The 15,693-nt window shown below is 36.0% G+C and overlaps 3 protein-coding genes and 7 non-coding genes across 10 annotated transcripts; 7 read left to right on the forward strand and 3 right to left on the reverse strand.

Annotated features, from left to right (window-relative positions):
* Positions 1–253: 253 nt before the first annotated feature.
* LOC140762157 (NAC domain-containing protein 21/22-like) lies at positions 254–3,823 on the forward strand. The gene is made up of 3 exons (XM_073099783.1): positions 254–491; positions 2,325–2,596; positions 3,185–3,823. The coding sequence occupies exons 1-3, from the start codon at positions 317–319 to the stop codon at positions 3,647–3,649; spliced, it is 912 nt and encodes a 303-aa protein (XP_072955884.1). The 5' UTR covers positions 254–316; the 3' UTR covers positions 3,650–3,823.
* TRNAV-AAC (transfer RNA valine (anticodon AAC)) lies at positions 1,561–1,634 on the reverse strand. Its single transcript has one exon. It is a non-coding gene; the product is annotated as a tRNA-Val (tRNA).
* An 826-nt stretch (positions 3,824–4,649) lies between the features above and the next one.
* Positions 4,650–5,829, reverse strand: LOC140762158 (CASP-like protein 1B2). The gene is made up of 3 exons (XM_073099784.1): positions 5,552–5,829; positions 5,365–5,476; positions 4,650–5,069 (listed from the first exon to the last, which is right to left on the reverse strand). The coding sequence occupies exons 1-3, from the start codon at positions 5,785–5,787 to the stop codon at positions 4,839–4,841; spliced, it is 579 nt and encodes a 192-aa protein (XP_072955885.1). The 5' UTR covers positions 5,788–5,829; the 3' UTR covers positions 4,650–4,838.
* A 646-nt stretch (positions 5,830–6,475) lies between these two features.
* TRNAM-CAU (transfer RNA methionine (anticodon CAU)) lies at positions 6,476–6,563 on the forward strand. Its single transcript is given in 2 exon segments — positions 6,476–6,513; positions 6,528–6,563. It is a non-coding gene; the product is annotated as a tRNA-Met (tRNA).
* Positions 6,564–6,579: 16 nt separating this feature from the next.
* LOC140764111 (small nucleolar RNA snoR114) lies at positions 6,580–6,668 on the forward strand. Its single transcript, XR_012104986.1, has one exon. It is a non-coding gene; the product is annotated as a small nucleolar RNA snoR114 (small nucleolar RNA).
* A 699-nt stretch (positions 6,669–7,367) lies between these two features.
* On the forward strand, positions 7,368–7,458 carry LOC140764110 (small nucleolar RNA snoR114). The gene has a single exon (XR_012104985.1). It is a non-coding gene; the product is annotated as a small nucleolar RNA snoR114 (small nucleolar RNA).
* Positions 7,459–8,521: 1,063 nt separating this feature from the next.
* Positions 8,522–8,612, forward strand: LOC140764109 (small nucleolar RNA snoR114). Its single transcript, XR_012104984.1, has one exon. It is a non-coding gene; the product is annotated as a small nucleolar RNA snoR114 (small nucleolar RNA).
* A 1,008-nt stretch (positions 8,613–9,620) lies between these two features.
* Positions 9,621–9,711, forward strand: LOC140764107 (small nucleolar RNA snoR114). The gene has a single exon (XR_012104982.1). It is a non-coding gene; the product is annotated as a small nucleolar RNA snoR114 (small nucleolar RNA).
* A 798-nt stretch (positions 9,712–10,509) lies between these two features.
* Positions 10,510–10,596, forward strand: LOC140764108 (small nucleolar RNA snoR114). Its single transcript, XR_012104983.1, has one exon. It is a non-coding gene; the product is annotated as a small nucleolar RNA snoR114 (small nucleolar RNA).
* Positions 10,597–11,143: 547 nt separating this feature from the next.
* LOC140762501 (protein LOL3) lies at positions 11,144–15,008 on the reverse strand. The gene is made up of 7 exons (XM_073100350.1): positions 14,685–15,008; positions 14,169–14,282; positions 13,161–13,274; positions 12,016–12,122; positions 11,846–11,914; positions 11,669–11,740; positions 11,144–11,550 (listed from the first exon to the last, which is right to left on the reverse strand). Exons 2-7 carry the CDS (start codon positions 14,278–14,280, stop codon positions 11,509–11,511), a joined length of 516 nt encoding a protein of 171 aa, XP_072956451.1. The 5' UTR covers positions 14,281–14,282; positions 14,685–15,008; the 3' UTR covers positions 11,144–11,508.
* Positions 15,009–15,693: the final 685 nt, after the last annotated feature.

Raw genomic sequence — 15,693 nt, forward strand, 5'->3', positions numbered from 1 at the left:
TAGTACGGTAGTTAAAGGGGGTAAAAAAGAATTATTCCTAAAAAGTAAAAGGAAGAATAAAGAAGAAGAAAAAGAATTAACTACTGTTCGATTCCATTTCACTCTCCCCCAACTCTCCAATCTAACACGCATATTCTCATCATCATCATCATCAAAAAAAAAAGTTGACCCACTGAAGCAGTATTAATACACCTTGAAATCTCCTCATTTGAGAGATCTCATAACCTCTCTCTCTCTCTCTCTCTCTCTCTCTCTCTCTCTCTCTCTCTCTCTCTCTCTCTCTCTCTCTCTCTCTCAGAATAAGCGAAAGGGCTCCATGAGCTTCTTGAGCATGGTGGAGGCAACCCTGCCTCCTGGATTCAGATTCCACCCCAAGGATGACGAATTGATCTGCGACTACCTTGTCCCGAGGGTGAGTAGCGACGGAAGCCGCGGTTGCCCGGCCATGGTCGACGTGGATCTCAACAAGTGTGAACCATGGGAGCTACCAGGTGAGAGCTAGCTAGCTAAACCAAATGATTTACATGTTGATATCTCTTTTCCTTTTCTGTAAGACCTGATTGCCAATATCCATGGTTATTCTTTCACTTATTCCATAATTCTAGCCCAAAATTTTCTTTTCCCTTAAAGAAAAAACATCTGGATCACCCTCAAAGGCCTTCAAAACAAACACACGCAGCATGGTTTACTTCTGCCAGAGACTCACCCCTTTCCTATTACTTGTCTCTATATTTGTGTGTGAACTCTAAATTCCTATGAAAACTTACAACTCTTTAATAAGGACATATAAATTTCTGCCCACCAATCAAAGAGTAGTTATTAGTTATATCCATGGAAGCAATACCTTGAAGAAGTCCAACGAGGAGAAAGGTTCCTTCACAGACCCAACTCTTTCCAATATGAGGCTGCAGTCTATAATTTTGACGTGTTCACACTTGGCTGTCATGAAACTGCCTCAAATTAAGTTAAGTCGTTTCTTTAATCAATAGTAAAATGTTAATCTAATGTGCCACCTTTCTTCTGTTTATTATTTAATGGATGATTAACTTCTTAGATATGCTTTTATTCTCTACTACAACAGAAAAGTATTCTTATATATATATATATATATATATATATATATATATATATATATATATATATAGCATCCACTCCCCCTTACTATAGATGGGAACAAATTTAAAGGCCCCCTTTCCCTAATCTTCCAGTAGCAGCACTCCACTCCCCAACCTTCGTGTCATGGTGTCCTTTTTGGCCATCCATCCATGCATCCATACATACATCCCCTTAACAGAAAATATTCTCCTGCGCCAAAGTTTTGGCCACTTTTTAACCTCTCCTGTGTCGTATTCCCTTCCATGATGATGGCCTGCCTGCCAACTTTAGACAGCTTGATGTCCAAATATAATATTTTATTACATCAAATAATTATTATAATAATAATAATAATAATAATAATAATAAAAGGAAAAGATAAGCTCATGGTAAATTGTAGAAATGAACGCAAGAAGATAATATCTTCGATTCTTTTTTCTAAAAAGTAGATAATTAATTAAAATATGGCGTCGCCCGGACTCGAACCGGAGACCTTCAGTGTGTTAGACTGACGTGATAACCAACTACACCACGACACCTTGTTAGCATCGTAATCTTTGAAAGCAAAGTTAGTTAACTAATGGAGAAGGTAGTCGATGGACCACACACGTGTTGAGAACTCCTTTAGCCATTAGGAATAAAGTCATGGAGGTGGACCACGATGACTACCTTTATACCACGTACAAGGTCGATATCTATCTATCTATCTATGTATGTATGGAGAGGCTAATGAATAGTGACGCCACGAAAGATATGGAGATGAAATTATAGATGGGTGGCCGCCGATGGGGACATGAATTGATACTACTGCATTGGCCATCGGATGCAACTGTGTCCAATCCCCATCATGGCCATGGGGTAGGTTTGATGCTGATGCTAACAATGCCATGCATGTCCTTGTCCATCGCCTACCAACTCTTTGGAAAACCTAACCATATGCTGAGCTATATTAATAATTACGTACTCTTTTGCTTTTCTCCCTTGTTAAATTGTAACCAAGTGTTTTAACTTGAGTGATACGTCTGTGAAGGTGAACTATAGCTTGCACATATGTAGGTGGATGTGATAAAAGATGTCCTTAAAATCATATTCACATCTTATTTTATTTTTCGGTACAAATAATATACTTGTGCATGTCTAATTATTATATATATATATATATAGATATGTTAATGTATAGATATATACATATATAGTTGTGTGCTAATGCTACCGGTCCACTATATCAGATACTGCCTGCGTCGGAGGGAGAGAGTGGTACTTCTTTAATCTTCGAGATCGAAAATATACGACCGGCCAACGGACGAATCGTGCAACGTTGTCGGGATATTGGAAGGCGACCGGCAAGGATCGACCAGTGGTGCGGAAGGGTGCCCTAATGGGTATGAGGAAGACATTGGTTTTTTACCAAGGAAGAGCTCCTAAAGGGAAGAAGACAGAGTGGGTCATGCATGAGTATCGAATGGAAGGACCTCGTGTTCAACCCAATTTGCCCTCTAAGGTGAATTTTATATAATTTTCTTTTTAAAATTTATACTGATACGCTGACGTCTGATATAACTAATCAGTGTAAAAATTAATTTTATACCGTAAAGATAAGAAAAAAAAAAAACATTAGTGGAGACATCATAAATGCCTTGAACTTATCTTTTTGGAATTAATTAAAGCTCTTCTTTTGTCCAAAGTCATCTTCATTGTCGACAAGTTGCTTTCATGATTCCAAACCATCTGCATTGCATGCAGTTCCTCCTTGTCTCTTCTCCACCCCCCTTGTTGTGCTTAACTACTTGTTATTTGTTTCCTTCGCCTATCATTGTGTCACACCTAACTGCACTGTTCTACCTATGACTGCATTTAGTCTTGCTCCTTCCCAAGCAAATCCCACAATAATTTATTTCCTTTGCAAACTTGTGTTCTCTCATAATTTAGAAGGTAAAATAATGCCATTTTGCATCACTTCTCTAAATATCACAAGCTTAATTATTGTGAAATGTCTTAATGCTAACCCACCAAGCTAGCTTTGCATGCTAATCTTTAGATTTTGGTAGAGATCTTCAAGACTAATTACTCCAGTTCTTTATCCATGCAGGAAGATTGGGTCCTATGCAGAGTCTCCCACAAGCACAGAGGGATCTGCTCCAAGAGAGCAAGCATGGACACCAGCTATGCTGATACAACCACCTCATCCCTTCCACCTCTCATGGACACCTACACCACCTTTGACCAAGCCCGGCTCAACTTAGAGGGGTTTGAGCAGGTGCCCTGCTTCTCCAGTATCCCTCCTAATCACACCTCCATTGGCCCAAACGGCTGGGGCCCTTACTTTCCACCAATTGAGAACAAGGGATTTGCCCAATCCTGGGGTCCACCTGAGCTGGGTCCCAGCTCGAGTCCACTCTCAGTTGACAAGAAGACTTCCATTAAGGCATTCCTGAGCCACCTCACCAAGTTGGAGGGGAGCCCAAAAGGGGAGGAGGTGCCAAATTTAGATGCGGAGAGTTGGGTTGGATGCTTATCTGGGGTGGGTCTGACCTCATCCTGGAATCCATTCTGAGATCTAAAATAGTTCAGAGTTGCTAAGACAATCGGAAGAGTGACCTCTTTGATTAGTAGCTAAAGCATTAAGAGTTTGAGCACTTCATTTACCTCTCTGTACATGTTGGTTTTTATAGACATGAACTGCTGTGGAAAGTAGACCTTTTCAATATATGGATCTTAGCTTGATTTATATCTTCTTAATTATTAACATCAATGACCGCACAAAGCATTAGGGAGAGATGGATCTTGCCATGAGTTGAGCCTTGATGGTGACTGTTTCTATTTCTCTATCAAAGATAGCTAAGCTGATTAGCTATGGTGATGAACTCTATCACAATTTTTTTTTTTAATGTGAAGTGTTATTATCAACATATACCTACCAGATACTGCAGGATTCCCAGCTCATCAGTGGGTTCTATTCACATTGTTTTTTGGTCTTGTAGGTTAGATATTTGATGTTATCAGTATGATCTGAGAGTAGATTTGCTGACAGAATAAAGCGACAGTTTACATGGTCTTCATTTGATTAATATCACCCCACAATCCTCAAAATTTATTCTTCTACTTGTCTACTTTTTTTTTTGGATATGCTAATCAACCACATAAACTCTATAGTTAGGCTGATGAATTCAGAGACCTGTTGAACCCCTAATCACCCAGATTTTTGAAAGCAACCCACAACCAATTCTCCTAGCTATGGGCTCTTTCATGTGATAGATTACGAAGTATATCCAGTAGCATTAGATAGCATTTAGGAAAATCTCAATCTCACTGACCCATGCTAAAGAAACGCTAGAAAAATAATAGTGCAAGTTTGGTGATGAAGCCAATAATTACATGATCCAAAGCTAGATCAATTATAGATAGAAAATAGTGCTCCTCTCTTTCAGGCTTATTAATTACTTTGACATCTTTTATATAGGTGTTTAGAGTAGACTGGAAGGAATAATTAACTATGCAGTCTCAGAATCATCCACACATATATAAAAGACGATGTATACCCTTGGATACACTCATTGCAATAAAACACTGTTGAGTAAATATATCAAGCATAGCAATGATTTTGATATTATCCTACCTCCACAGTGCATCTGAAAGGGGCATCTCATCAACCAGCTCAATTACTGAAAGGCTTATCTGGCAAGGGAGTACTCATACATCACAATAATACATGACACACTCACACTCTGCTGTTGCAAAAGGGACTACTCCTGGCATGCAACACTCTTGCAGAGAGTGACAACTGACAGCATGTTAAGTATCAGAAGGAGAAGGGATCCGAGGAATGACGCGACGAGGGCCATGCCGCCATGGCTGCAGAAGGAGTCAAACTTATCGCAGATCGGGTTCCATCTTGCATGCAGATTGCCATTCCTACCCAACTCTGCTATTGAAGCAGCTGCAGCTGCACCAGTGGCCACCAAGGCCATTGCCACCTGACCAACCATCCACAACATCCTAAAACTTGTCACTGTTTTGAGATCATATCTGTGGAACAATTATATCTCTAGGATGTCGTAGCTTTTGGAATTTTACTCATACTGTTACTGTAATGGTTGTGCTGATGTTGAAAGGCCTAACCGATACAAGTGTTACTAAAATAGTGTAATAAATTACAAATTACCATTCTCTGAGTATCTCCCCCCCCACCCCCCCTTGTCCCCTCGTGAAGTCTTTGTGAAAAAGTTAAATATAGTAAAGAAAATTATTTACTCCAGTAGAGTTTGTTACCATGTCAAAGAGCTGCACGTATAAATTATGTCCCTTGCCTTTGAAGAGGTTTCTCAACAAGAGCACCAGTAGATTATAGAAGCTGGCTATGGCATTGGCTATCACAAAGTACCTGCAACAATTGTAAAGATCATAAGAAGTATATACATTCAATTAGACAGCAATTGTTAAAGGACTTGAATCTTACACAAAGGCAGGGGTTTGCTGGAACTTGGCAGTGAAAGTTTGGTATAAGGGAGTAGTACCCACAATTGCAACAGCTGTTGTTTTGGTTTGCTTGTTTAGTCCCATAACCACAGTAGCTACTACTGTGGCTATTACAGCTGCAACCCTTAATAACACTGGCAGAAGGCTAACCAGCTTGGCCTTAATCTGCAAATATTTGGATCCAATCTCTGGCTTCTTGCCATGCTCAACTGCCATGGATAGAGATTGGAAGAGACAAGAGAGGAAGATGACAGAAGAGCAAATGACTCGTGGAGATTATAAGGAAGATTTTGCACCATCTTTTCGTCAAAGCAACTTAACTTGTCTCACACATCTCTGAGACTCTCTGGAATAAAATTCTTGCAAGTGTACGTGGAGTTTGTCTCTTTCTTGCCAAAACTTTGTTCAAGAAGATATCCAAGCTGCAGAGATAATTTAGAGAGAAGGAAATTGTGACAGAAGAGGCCTTGATTCTGGTGTGTAGATTTGATACTGCAATTAACCAAAAAATATCCAAGTGGAACTAAATCCAAAACAGGAACACTTCATCTGGATCTGTAGCAAATTCTTGGTTGGATGCAACTAACGGGAGGTGGAGATGTTGTTCATAATTATGGTTAATCTCGGATAACAAGGAATAGCATCATTTGGTGATCATAACAAGAAAGTTCTTGATATTATATTAAAGCGAAATTCGCAAAAAATACCTCTACGTGATGAATATTAATACTCTATCTTTATCTCTTTTTCTAAAGTCGGACCCTACCTTCTATAAAATAAAATAAATTCCTATTTCACCTCACTAGATAGGAATATTCTATCCTATTAAAAAGTTAATATTTTTAAAATTCCTAGTTTACTTTCATCGATAAGTATGGAAATTATTGCAGATTACCACAAATGGGGGGTGGTGGCGCAGTTGGCTAGCGCGTAGGTCTCATAGCTGAATTTGAGTTATCCTGAGGTCGAGAGTTCGAGCCTCTCTCACCCCATATCTTTAACACGACAGACCGATGAGGAAATTTATGTGCTCATGTGATTGGTTGGGTCCATCACAGCCATCTGATTTCTCAGATGAAACCTGCACATCTGAGCTCTGTCTGTTGTTACCTTTTCCATTGAGCCCAAACTCTTTGAGAAATGAGCCTCATTTTAACTGACTGACTGGCCATGATGTTCACATAGAATTTTCATTGAAGGGCTTATAAATCACCATTTCCACTGCTTCTTCATATGGGACACTTTATCATCGTCATCCTTTGGCCAAGACATTCTCGGCGAAGTGGAATAGTGAGGCCTTGGTCTTATGGAGGGAGATTCTTGAGCCCATTTGTCCTTCTCCACAGCTTATTATCTTCTGCTCCTTGGCTCGGTACTAGTCCAGATTGGCCATGTCTCCTTCTAAACCTACTGGTCTCGCTGGAAGCAACGCTATATCTCGCCTCGTCTTCGACGGACGCCTAAATTTGTTGTGGAAGAGGTGAAGCCACAGAATGTTCTTGAGGAGGCTGTCGTTCGAAAATCTGGAGACAGTGAGGAGACTCTCCTTCCCACCTAAGTCTCTGACGAGCTTCGACTATTTCTCGGCGCTAATCGCCCTTTAATTTCTTCTTTCTTTCTCTCCCCCTTCCTGGTTCTCTGTCTCTCCAGACTCCAATAATTAAATAAATACTCGATACCACTTTTCTGGAGAAGAACTTTTCATTATAAGTAAATATTGTAGAGCCATTCAACAAGATAAACTACACAGTTGGTTAATGGCATCTCTCGGCTTCTAATCCAGAGGTCGTGAGTTCGAGCTATGAGGATAATATGTGCCCAAATGTGATTGGTTGGGTCCATCACAACCGTCTGATTATATTAGATGTAACCAGCACATCTGAGCTCTTTTTATTCTTTTTTTTTATATATAGTTTAAGGTTTTATTTTATTGGTGAATAATTAACTTTCTCTTATTTGTCAATAGCATTCAAACATCATTTCATACCCAAGAAAAATAAAATGAGGTTTTCTAATCACATACGAGGAGGTGCATAAATTCATTACATTTTAATTTTAGTCACAATTCTAGACTCTATTTTAAGATCACAAGTAATTAAGGATTACTTTGTATAAGCCCCATTGATGCCATCTTTTTTAAGGATCAATCAAATAATTTTATGCATATAATAGGGGTTAACATAAGAATACATAATACTGTTGGTGATGATTGAGATAATAATAATAAATAAAAGTACCCAGGATACATCATAAAAGTAGATGCTGCTAAATTTGATCAATTTTATCTTCTTTTTTTCTTTTCCTTGGAAAACAAATTATTTAGTATAATGCATATAAGATGTTATGTTACATATGTGCAATTGAGTGACAATTTTCACTTTGGATTACCTAATATAAATCAACCGGATGATGATAAACCAAGGAGATCTGTTTAGATATAGGGTTTAATAGATTATTCTTTGTTGTGGTTCATATAATTATATTCTACGGAAAAAAAGAAAGAATCACGTTTTATATGTTCGAATTTTAATAGTATTAATTTATTTAAGATATTATTAAGTTTTTATTTTTTTTTCATATATCACGAGAGATAAATGACAAAAGAATAAAATCTCGAGATCCTAAACTATTGTATCGTGGGGTTAGTAATATTTATCATCTTCCCATACATTATACTAATATATAATTTTAAAAACAATATCAACATGGAATGCTAACAAATATTTCATAATGATTAAATTACCCCTACCTAAAAAGATAAAAGCATGTCCTTATTATTAATTTTTCTCTACCAAAAGAAATCTTTGAATATGTAGAGATTTCTTCATAGATAAGTGGTTTTGTCTTGTATAACTAAATACGTATACAAGATAGTTGGTTAGGAGCAGCTCTCATGTCTCATTCGGAGGTTGGGAGTTCGAGCTTATACCACCTTCATTCCTACAAACAAGAGCGATGAGGATATTTATGTGCTCATGTGATAGGTTGGGTCCATCACAGCCATCCGATTCCTTAAGATGAAATCCAGCACATCTGAGCTCTTTATTTTTATTGTAGTATTATTTTTTAAAAGCTCCCTTGCTATCTCTCTTAGCATTATAGCCTTTTCTTTGTTTTATTTTTATGTTCAATTTTTCAATAGATGCCAGTATTTTGTTGATGGTTTTATTTGAATACCTTGTTAATTGTTGCTGATTTTTTTTTATTATTTTTTATTATTTATGAACCTAAAGACTAGATATGGACTGAATAAAGAGCCACTTCTCTAAATACAGAGACACTTAGGCTTCACCGAGATTTTAGTTGCTTAGTCTAGACTTCAAGTCATATACGTCACCAAATAATTGCTCCGAACTAAATGCTACCGAGACCTGCTTCAAGTCATTGCATTGCTAAGTTATTCCTCCAAAATAATCACACTACCGAGCCATCAATCGAATCAAGCCAAGCCACTAAACCACAAATCATCAAACAATTTCTCCACAATATTGTTTGGGGTTGGAGTTAAACCCATCAACTCTTTAGTTATGGAGAAAGTACCTAGCAATTATACTGGAGTTGGTTGATAATTGTTGTTGGTTAAGATTAAGATTTTTCTTTGATTGATCATTCTCAATAGGATCTATACCAGAGAGCTTTTAACCAAAGAAATAAAATAGTTTCTTTGGCTTCTTCCTTGCCCACTCTATAAGGAGGCTCTAAAATTTCCTGATTACCTCTTGAGTTTATTGTGAAAGGAGAAGAGAAGTTATACAATTTTTCATAAGAAGACTGGGTGTACTACCATAAGCTTTTATCTCTTCTTTAAAAGTTAACTTCTCCTTTAAATTTCTCAGTGTTAATTGCCCTTCATTTTATTTATTTTTAATCTATTTTTTCATCTAAATAAAACAACAATATCAAATTTTTTCTTTTTTCTTTGGGAGGGTTTGAGGAACATTACTTGAAATTTTGTACATAATAATTATTGTGCAAAACTCTACAACCAAGATAGGCTGCAGAGTTGGTCAAGAGCAGCTCTCACCTCCCAATCCAGAGGTCTTAAGTTCGAGCTATGAGGATAATATATGCGCTCATGTGATAGGTTGGGTCCATCACAGCCGTCTGATTCTTAGATCGAAAACAAGCACATCTGAGCTCTCTCTATTTTCTATTTTTAATTTAGAATTTTTTTAATTAAAATTTTAGTCTTACAAACTCTCCACATTACCCGTCGGATACGCTCACACAGTTCTAGACTCTGTTTTAAGATCAATAAATAATTAAAAATCGATAAATAATTTTATACCTATAAAATGGCTAACATATTCATATTGTTTTTAAAATCCAACAGTGTCTAATATTGTTTAAACAAAATGTTTTCATTTTCCGCCTGTATACCATTAAAAGAATTCACTAACCGTCATACTAAATTAAGTCATAAAATAATCAAATAATTTACCAATAACACATTTATTTAGAACTTTAATTTAACTTATGGCTTCTTAGGTTTAAAGTAGCTAAGTATGTACTCTCCAATTTGATAGTTTCTCAATTAATTTTTTAATAAATACAAAATTAAGTAGCAATAAAATAACAGAAAAAATAATAAAAGTTCATTTAACTATAAGAAATGTATGAAAACTAAAATAACTATATTTTTATCTTTTTATATCCAAATTGTTTAATTCATGACAAAAAAAAAATGTGTGTTTTGAGAGGCATACGATATAACATTAGGAGGTTATACATATAAATAAGAGGCTTTTGAAGATATACATGCACAAAAAAAAACTTTTAAGTAAAATCCAAGGCATAGAAATAGATTATTTTATTATGTTTTCTGTCACATAAATATAGTAATAATCTTCACCGAACACACAGACAATATAGTTGGTTAAGAGAAGCTCTGTTTGGTTACCCAGCGGTTGGGAGTTCGAGCTTTTCTTTCTACCAACGGAGCAATGAGGAAAATATGTGCTCGTGTGATAGGTTGGGTCCATCACAGCCGTCAGATTTCCAGACGATAAATGCACACCTGAGCTCTAACTTTTCTAATTCACATTTTCTTTTTCTCCGAGTTCTTTGTGTTTTTACTCAGAGAATTATCTCTGGAAACATATTGGTGATGGTGATGTTGAACTAGTTATACGTCTAATTATAAATTGAATTTGCTAGTGGTTCTATCTATCTTAAATGCAATTATTTGAAGAAAGAAAAGATAAAAAAGAAGTCCCAGTGATTGGCGTTTTCTCCTCTACTGTCATAATCCATTATTTCAGTCAGTAAACCAACAAAACCCAGCTCTAATAATGTTGCCATTCGAAATCAAAGGAAAAGAAATTACTGGCCTTAATATGATGCAAAACATGAACAAGTAACTCTGCTCAATCTGAAGAGCAAGGGGCAATTCGCAGTATGATCTAACATATTTCACCTTAAATTACAAGGTTCTAAAATAACAAGCCCAAAAGCATAACCATAGTCGAATAGAATTGCTCATACTTAATTTTCAGACTGTTGTATTGTATGAAAATAATATCTTACTTTAGAAAAAAAGTATATCAGCTCTCAAGACAAGAACAGCTTAGGAGAAAGAAAAACCATCACGCCATCAAAGAGATATATATATTCGTAGGAAGTATTCACCTTAAACTTCTCAACATCGATACAAATACAACAATTACCATGCTTGTAACTCCAGTTTACCATAATATTTACTGGAAGCTGTCACACTTACCATCTGACAGAGCTCATATAAAAATAAAAGAATGGAGTTCAAGGACCCAATTCCTGAGGTCAAACAGTTACATCGAGTGCTTTAGAGAACACTTATCACATCTTTACATTCTTGACCGTCCATCAAACAGTGTGGTCTCCAGACAGGAGTATAATACAAAGTAATCACAAACTTCAGAGAGATAGAACTGATGCACACACCAAGGCACCTGCACCATATCACTTTTTTCCAGTTGTAACCCCAACTACGACGTTGCTTACCTGCGACATCCAGAGACCATCATATATTTGTTTAGTGTTTCTATTTACTATATACACACACACACACACATAAGCAGAAACCCAAGCTAGTAGCAGTAATAGAACTTTGAACCCTTACCAATTTGCCTTTTTCATCCACTGACATAGGGTTCTCAACAACAACAGTGACGTTCTGAGCTTGAGATGGAGGCTAGAAATACAAAATAGTGGGTTCAAGATCATAGCATGTAAATACTTGAGTATATATTACCAGAGGCCCTAGGTTAAGAAAAATTAATATATGAAATGGACATACCGCTGAAGTTGAAGGTGCAGATGCATTAGGCCTATGTGCTGCAGGCGTAGGAGGTCTTGCAGTACCAATCTGAAATAGAAATGGGGGAAAATAGTTAGAAGACAAATAAAATTATGTTGCTCAAATACCATAAGATAGTGAGAAGAACAATAAGTAGTAGATCAACCTACCCCAATATTTGTAATATAATGACATACAGCACATTTGACGGATGGTGCTCCATATGGATAAACAAGAGTTGTACGACACTGAGCACAGTTCACCTGAGCAACATTATCTGCATAACATGTAGAAGCAAACACAAATATTGAGAATGTCATGGGACTATGCTAACTTATTGGCTCATAAGAAAAATAGCGAAACGTAGCACACATGCACTGGAATGGTTCCCAAGGCTTCTGCTAGGATGCAAATACATTGTTCTAGTAATTTAGGAATGGATATCAAATTTGATCTTCTGGGAAACTTTATCTTAACAATGACCCAACAGAAAATAAGCAATTCAACCCCACAACAATTTTTTGCCATTGCTTTACAAAATTTGAGTTTTTCATTTGAGAAATATACATAATCTACATTGACACTTAGTGGAGGGAACATAATACAGATGACAATGCAGTATCACACTTATGAACAACCAGATCAAGAGTTAATAATGAATCAAGCTGCACACTTAACAGTTAACAAAATGCACCTATTTTGCAAGCTTTAAAACCAACTTTGCACCTCCTTACCATCGTTAGAGGTGTAAACATGCAATTATGCAAATATATCGCTCTGGCTATGAGGCTACTGACGAAGAAAAGAAGAATTCTTTAATTCTTCTCTTCATGCAATATTGTAAATGCTATATTTTGTTACAGATGCTAAGAAAATGCACCACAGTTTCGGTATCTAAAAATGATATACACTTACCAAAGCAAGGGATAGAAGAAACATAGAAATAGCATTTACTCAATAAATAATGGGATAGAGAAACTAAAAGTAAAAAACTGAATAGGAATGGTTAGGCTTTGACTTTCCTAATAATGCTAAACTATAAATGTCACATTCAAGTTATAAAGTAAAGAAATGCTCTACATAATCTAATGTCCACACATACACAAATTAATGAAGGACTATGCAAGTAACAAATGCCTACATAAAATAATAAGAACCTTCCCACCAAACAGACTTGCAATTGGCACACAGCCACACACTATCATATGAGGGTTCCCTTTCTGACCCACAAAGTTATTGAAATATCCATTGGGAACCAATATCCAAGTGCTGTAGACCACTTCAGAAAAAGAAGGAAAAAGAATGTTATATGTACCTGGTCTTACAAGATTCACTGTGCTACAGCATGAGCATCTCACACTCGTTGCACCACGTGCATACATTAATAATGTTCGGCAACCTCCGCATATAACCTGAGCCATCTCCATCCCTGCAAAATATTGGACTCAGCCTTCTGTACCATATAAATCCTCAAATTGTGCAAATGGGGGAAAAAAAGAAAACATAGCCTAAGAATCTTTTAAAAATAAAAGGGAGTGTAGTCAGTGGATACTAGGTCAAATGGGCTCTGAGAAAGATCTCATAGGTCTAAGATAATAATTAATAACCATTGAAGGCCAATACATCATATGGAAAATTTCTGCATATATCTTCCATTTTCACGGCGTATTATGCCTAGGACTAGTTATGCAGAAATAAGTTCGCATCAATTCTTGAGAAAACATTATATAAACTATAAAAGTAAAGCTCTAAGAGTGTTGACATATGAGGATAGGATCTATGTTGTCTCATCATAATATTTTCTTGGAACACACTTACAGTTTCACTTGTCTGAAACTTTGAATTATTTGAAAACCCATATTTAACCACCACAGGGTATAAAAGATTAATTGAATTCCATGTGCATGTTGCAATACTCTTGAAGCATAATGTTCTGCATACAATGAATATACCTATCAAATTTTAGAGCTATCAGGGGCACCATCTGAACAGAAGCACCTCTCATGTGTTTGAATTTTATTGACACTTTTGAAATTATCATTTCAGGGGGGCATGTAAGTAAAACTGAAAATAAATCATCAATCACCAGGTAACAGAAATGGAATCAATAACTGACACTGGCTCTAACAAAAAATACATATATAATATTCAGTGGTTTGGAGTTTGGACCAAAGTAAACAGAATCTTTTATGGCTAAGATAGGCTACCAATGCAAATAATGTTTCCTAACAATAACATAACATAAAAAGAGATACCAAATAATTCGTTATTTAATAATTATGAATTTTAGATCATCTTTTCCAAGCAAAGGATATAATTTTACCTAGAGGGGGCACTGAAGTTATAGTGCTGCATATTGCACAACATACGCTAGTGGCTCCCCTTGGGTAAAGAAGAAGGCTTCTGCATCCGTTACAGACGACTTGGCTCTGCATACCTGCATTTACGTTCTTCTAAAATCAAATGACAACTAAGTAGAGCTAAATCACAAAATATCCGGTGCATCATCGGAAACAGTGACCAAAATATCTTCTTTTCTATCAATTATCGATAATGTAATACTAGTATTTTACAGTGCATCTACGGGACTGCTACAAGCAGAATAATAAGAAAACCCTGCACGATAAAAACCACAAATTTGCAATCCAATTGGACGGTAATCGATAAATTAAACAGACCATCTAAATTCTTGTCAAATCGCAACACATCAAGTCAAGTGCAGACGAAAGATCAATTCCTCAAAGATCTAACCAAACCTCATAAAAAGATCGAATCTAAGAAGATACATCTGATACAAAAAAGAAAAGCACAAAAATCTAACAACATCTGATCGGATTACCTATCGGAAGAAACGAAAGAAAGAGAACAAGAACCCAACGATGGATCGGCAACTAAACCGCGGAGAAGAAATCGAAGAAGCCCTTCGCCGACGCGGCGATCTCGATTCGGTCCTTGGATTTCTTGGAAACTCCTCGCTTTGAGACGCTTCCAGAACAGAAGAAGATTACGACCGAATCAAGGAGGGATTTTATTTTATTTTTTCTCCCTTCTCTCCTCCTTTTCCACTTCTTCGTTTGGGTAAAGGCGTTAATAGAGAGAGAAAGGAGGGCAGGATGAAACCGAAAACGATGAATTCGGGGTTCTTCGAGGAGAGGGGAAACGTTGGAATAGGAAACAAGGTTTGGTCGACCTTTTTTAGCTTACCATTTATTTATATTCATACATAAATTGTAATAATTTTATATTAAAAAATTATAAATAATTACACTTTGACTATGACAACTATCAACAATATATAGTATAGTCTATGCTATTTCCCAACTCCCTTATTTAAATATATTAATGGAAAAATTATTATATATATTAATATATATCATAGTTAAGGGTCAGTGTCAAAAAATTAATATATTAAATTATTAGGCCATATGGAACATGAGAAGTTCCACATGTGATTAAATTATTAAACCTAATGTGTTAGTTCTCAATTACCTCGGCTTAAGTAAAGGTTTTAAGTTTTATTGTTAAATATATTTTACTCTCTTGTACTTTAAAAATTTTTAAATCAATTCTTATACTTAATGACTAAACTGAAACTGTCAATTTTTTTAATAAAAATTAATAGAGCAAGCTCAAATTACCAAAATACCCCTGTCATGTTTATTAGGCCAAAATTTTAATTCTCCATAGGGCCCTCTAAATCTCTTCTTTCTCGGAGCTTTTAACCTCGTATTTATCTTGGTTTTAGACGTCATATAACTATTAAACTTAATAAAAATTAGATTTAATAAAACTTATTATTATATAGTAAGCATAATCTAAAAAATAAGAAAAAAAACAAATGAGTATTT

Source organism: Typha angustifolia, chromosome 7 (assembly GCF_048772165.1).
Source record: "Typha angustifolia cultivar Huaian chromosome 7, ASM4877216v1, whole genome shotgun sequence".
Classification (NCBI taxonomy): Eukaryota; Viridiplantae; Streptophyta; class Magnoliopsida; order Poales; family Typhaceae; genus Typha; species Typha angustifolia.

Coding starts and splice junctions, on each gene's coding strand:
- LOC140762157 (XM_073099783.1), top strand. CDS start 317: ATGAGCTTCTTGAGCATGGTGGAGGCAACCCTGCCTCCTGGATTCAGA. Junction 492..2,324: donor TGAACCATGGGAGCTACCAG/GTGAGAGCTAGC, acceptor CCACTATATCAG/ATACTGCCTGCGTCGGAGGG. Junction 2,597..3,184: donor AACCCAATTTGCCCTCTAAG/GTGAATTTTATA, acceptor TTATCCATGCAG/GAAGATTGGGTCCTATGCAG.
- LOC140762158 (XM_073099784.1), bottom strand. CDS start 5,787: ATGGCAGTTGAGCATGGCAAGAAGCCAGAGATTGGATCCAAATATTTG. Junction 5,477..5,551: donor CAGCAAACCCCTGCCTTTGT/GTAAGATTCAAG, acceptor CAATTGTTGCAG/GTACTTTGTGATAGCCAATG. Junction 5,070..5,364: donor ACGTGCAGCTCTTTGACATG/GTAACAAACTCT, acceptor ATGGTTGGTCAG/GTGGCAATGGCCTTGGTGGC.
- LOC140762501 (XM_073100350.1), bottom strand. CDS start 14,280: ATGCAGAGCCAAGTCGTCTGTAACGGATGCAGAAGCCTTCTTCTTTAC. Junction 11,915..12,015: donor ATTATATTACAAATATTGGG/GTAGGTTGATCT, acceptor TTTCTATTTCAG/ATTGGTACTGCAAGACCTCC. Junction 11,551..11,668: donor TGGATGAAAAAGGCAAATTG/GTAAGGGTTCAA, acceptor TGGATGTCGCAG/GTAAGCAACGTCGTAGTTGG.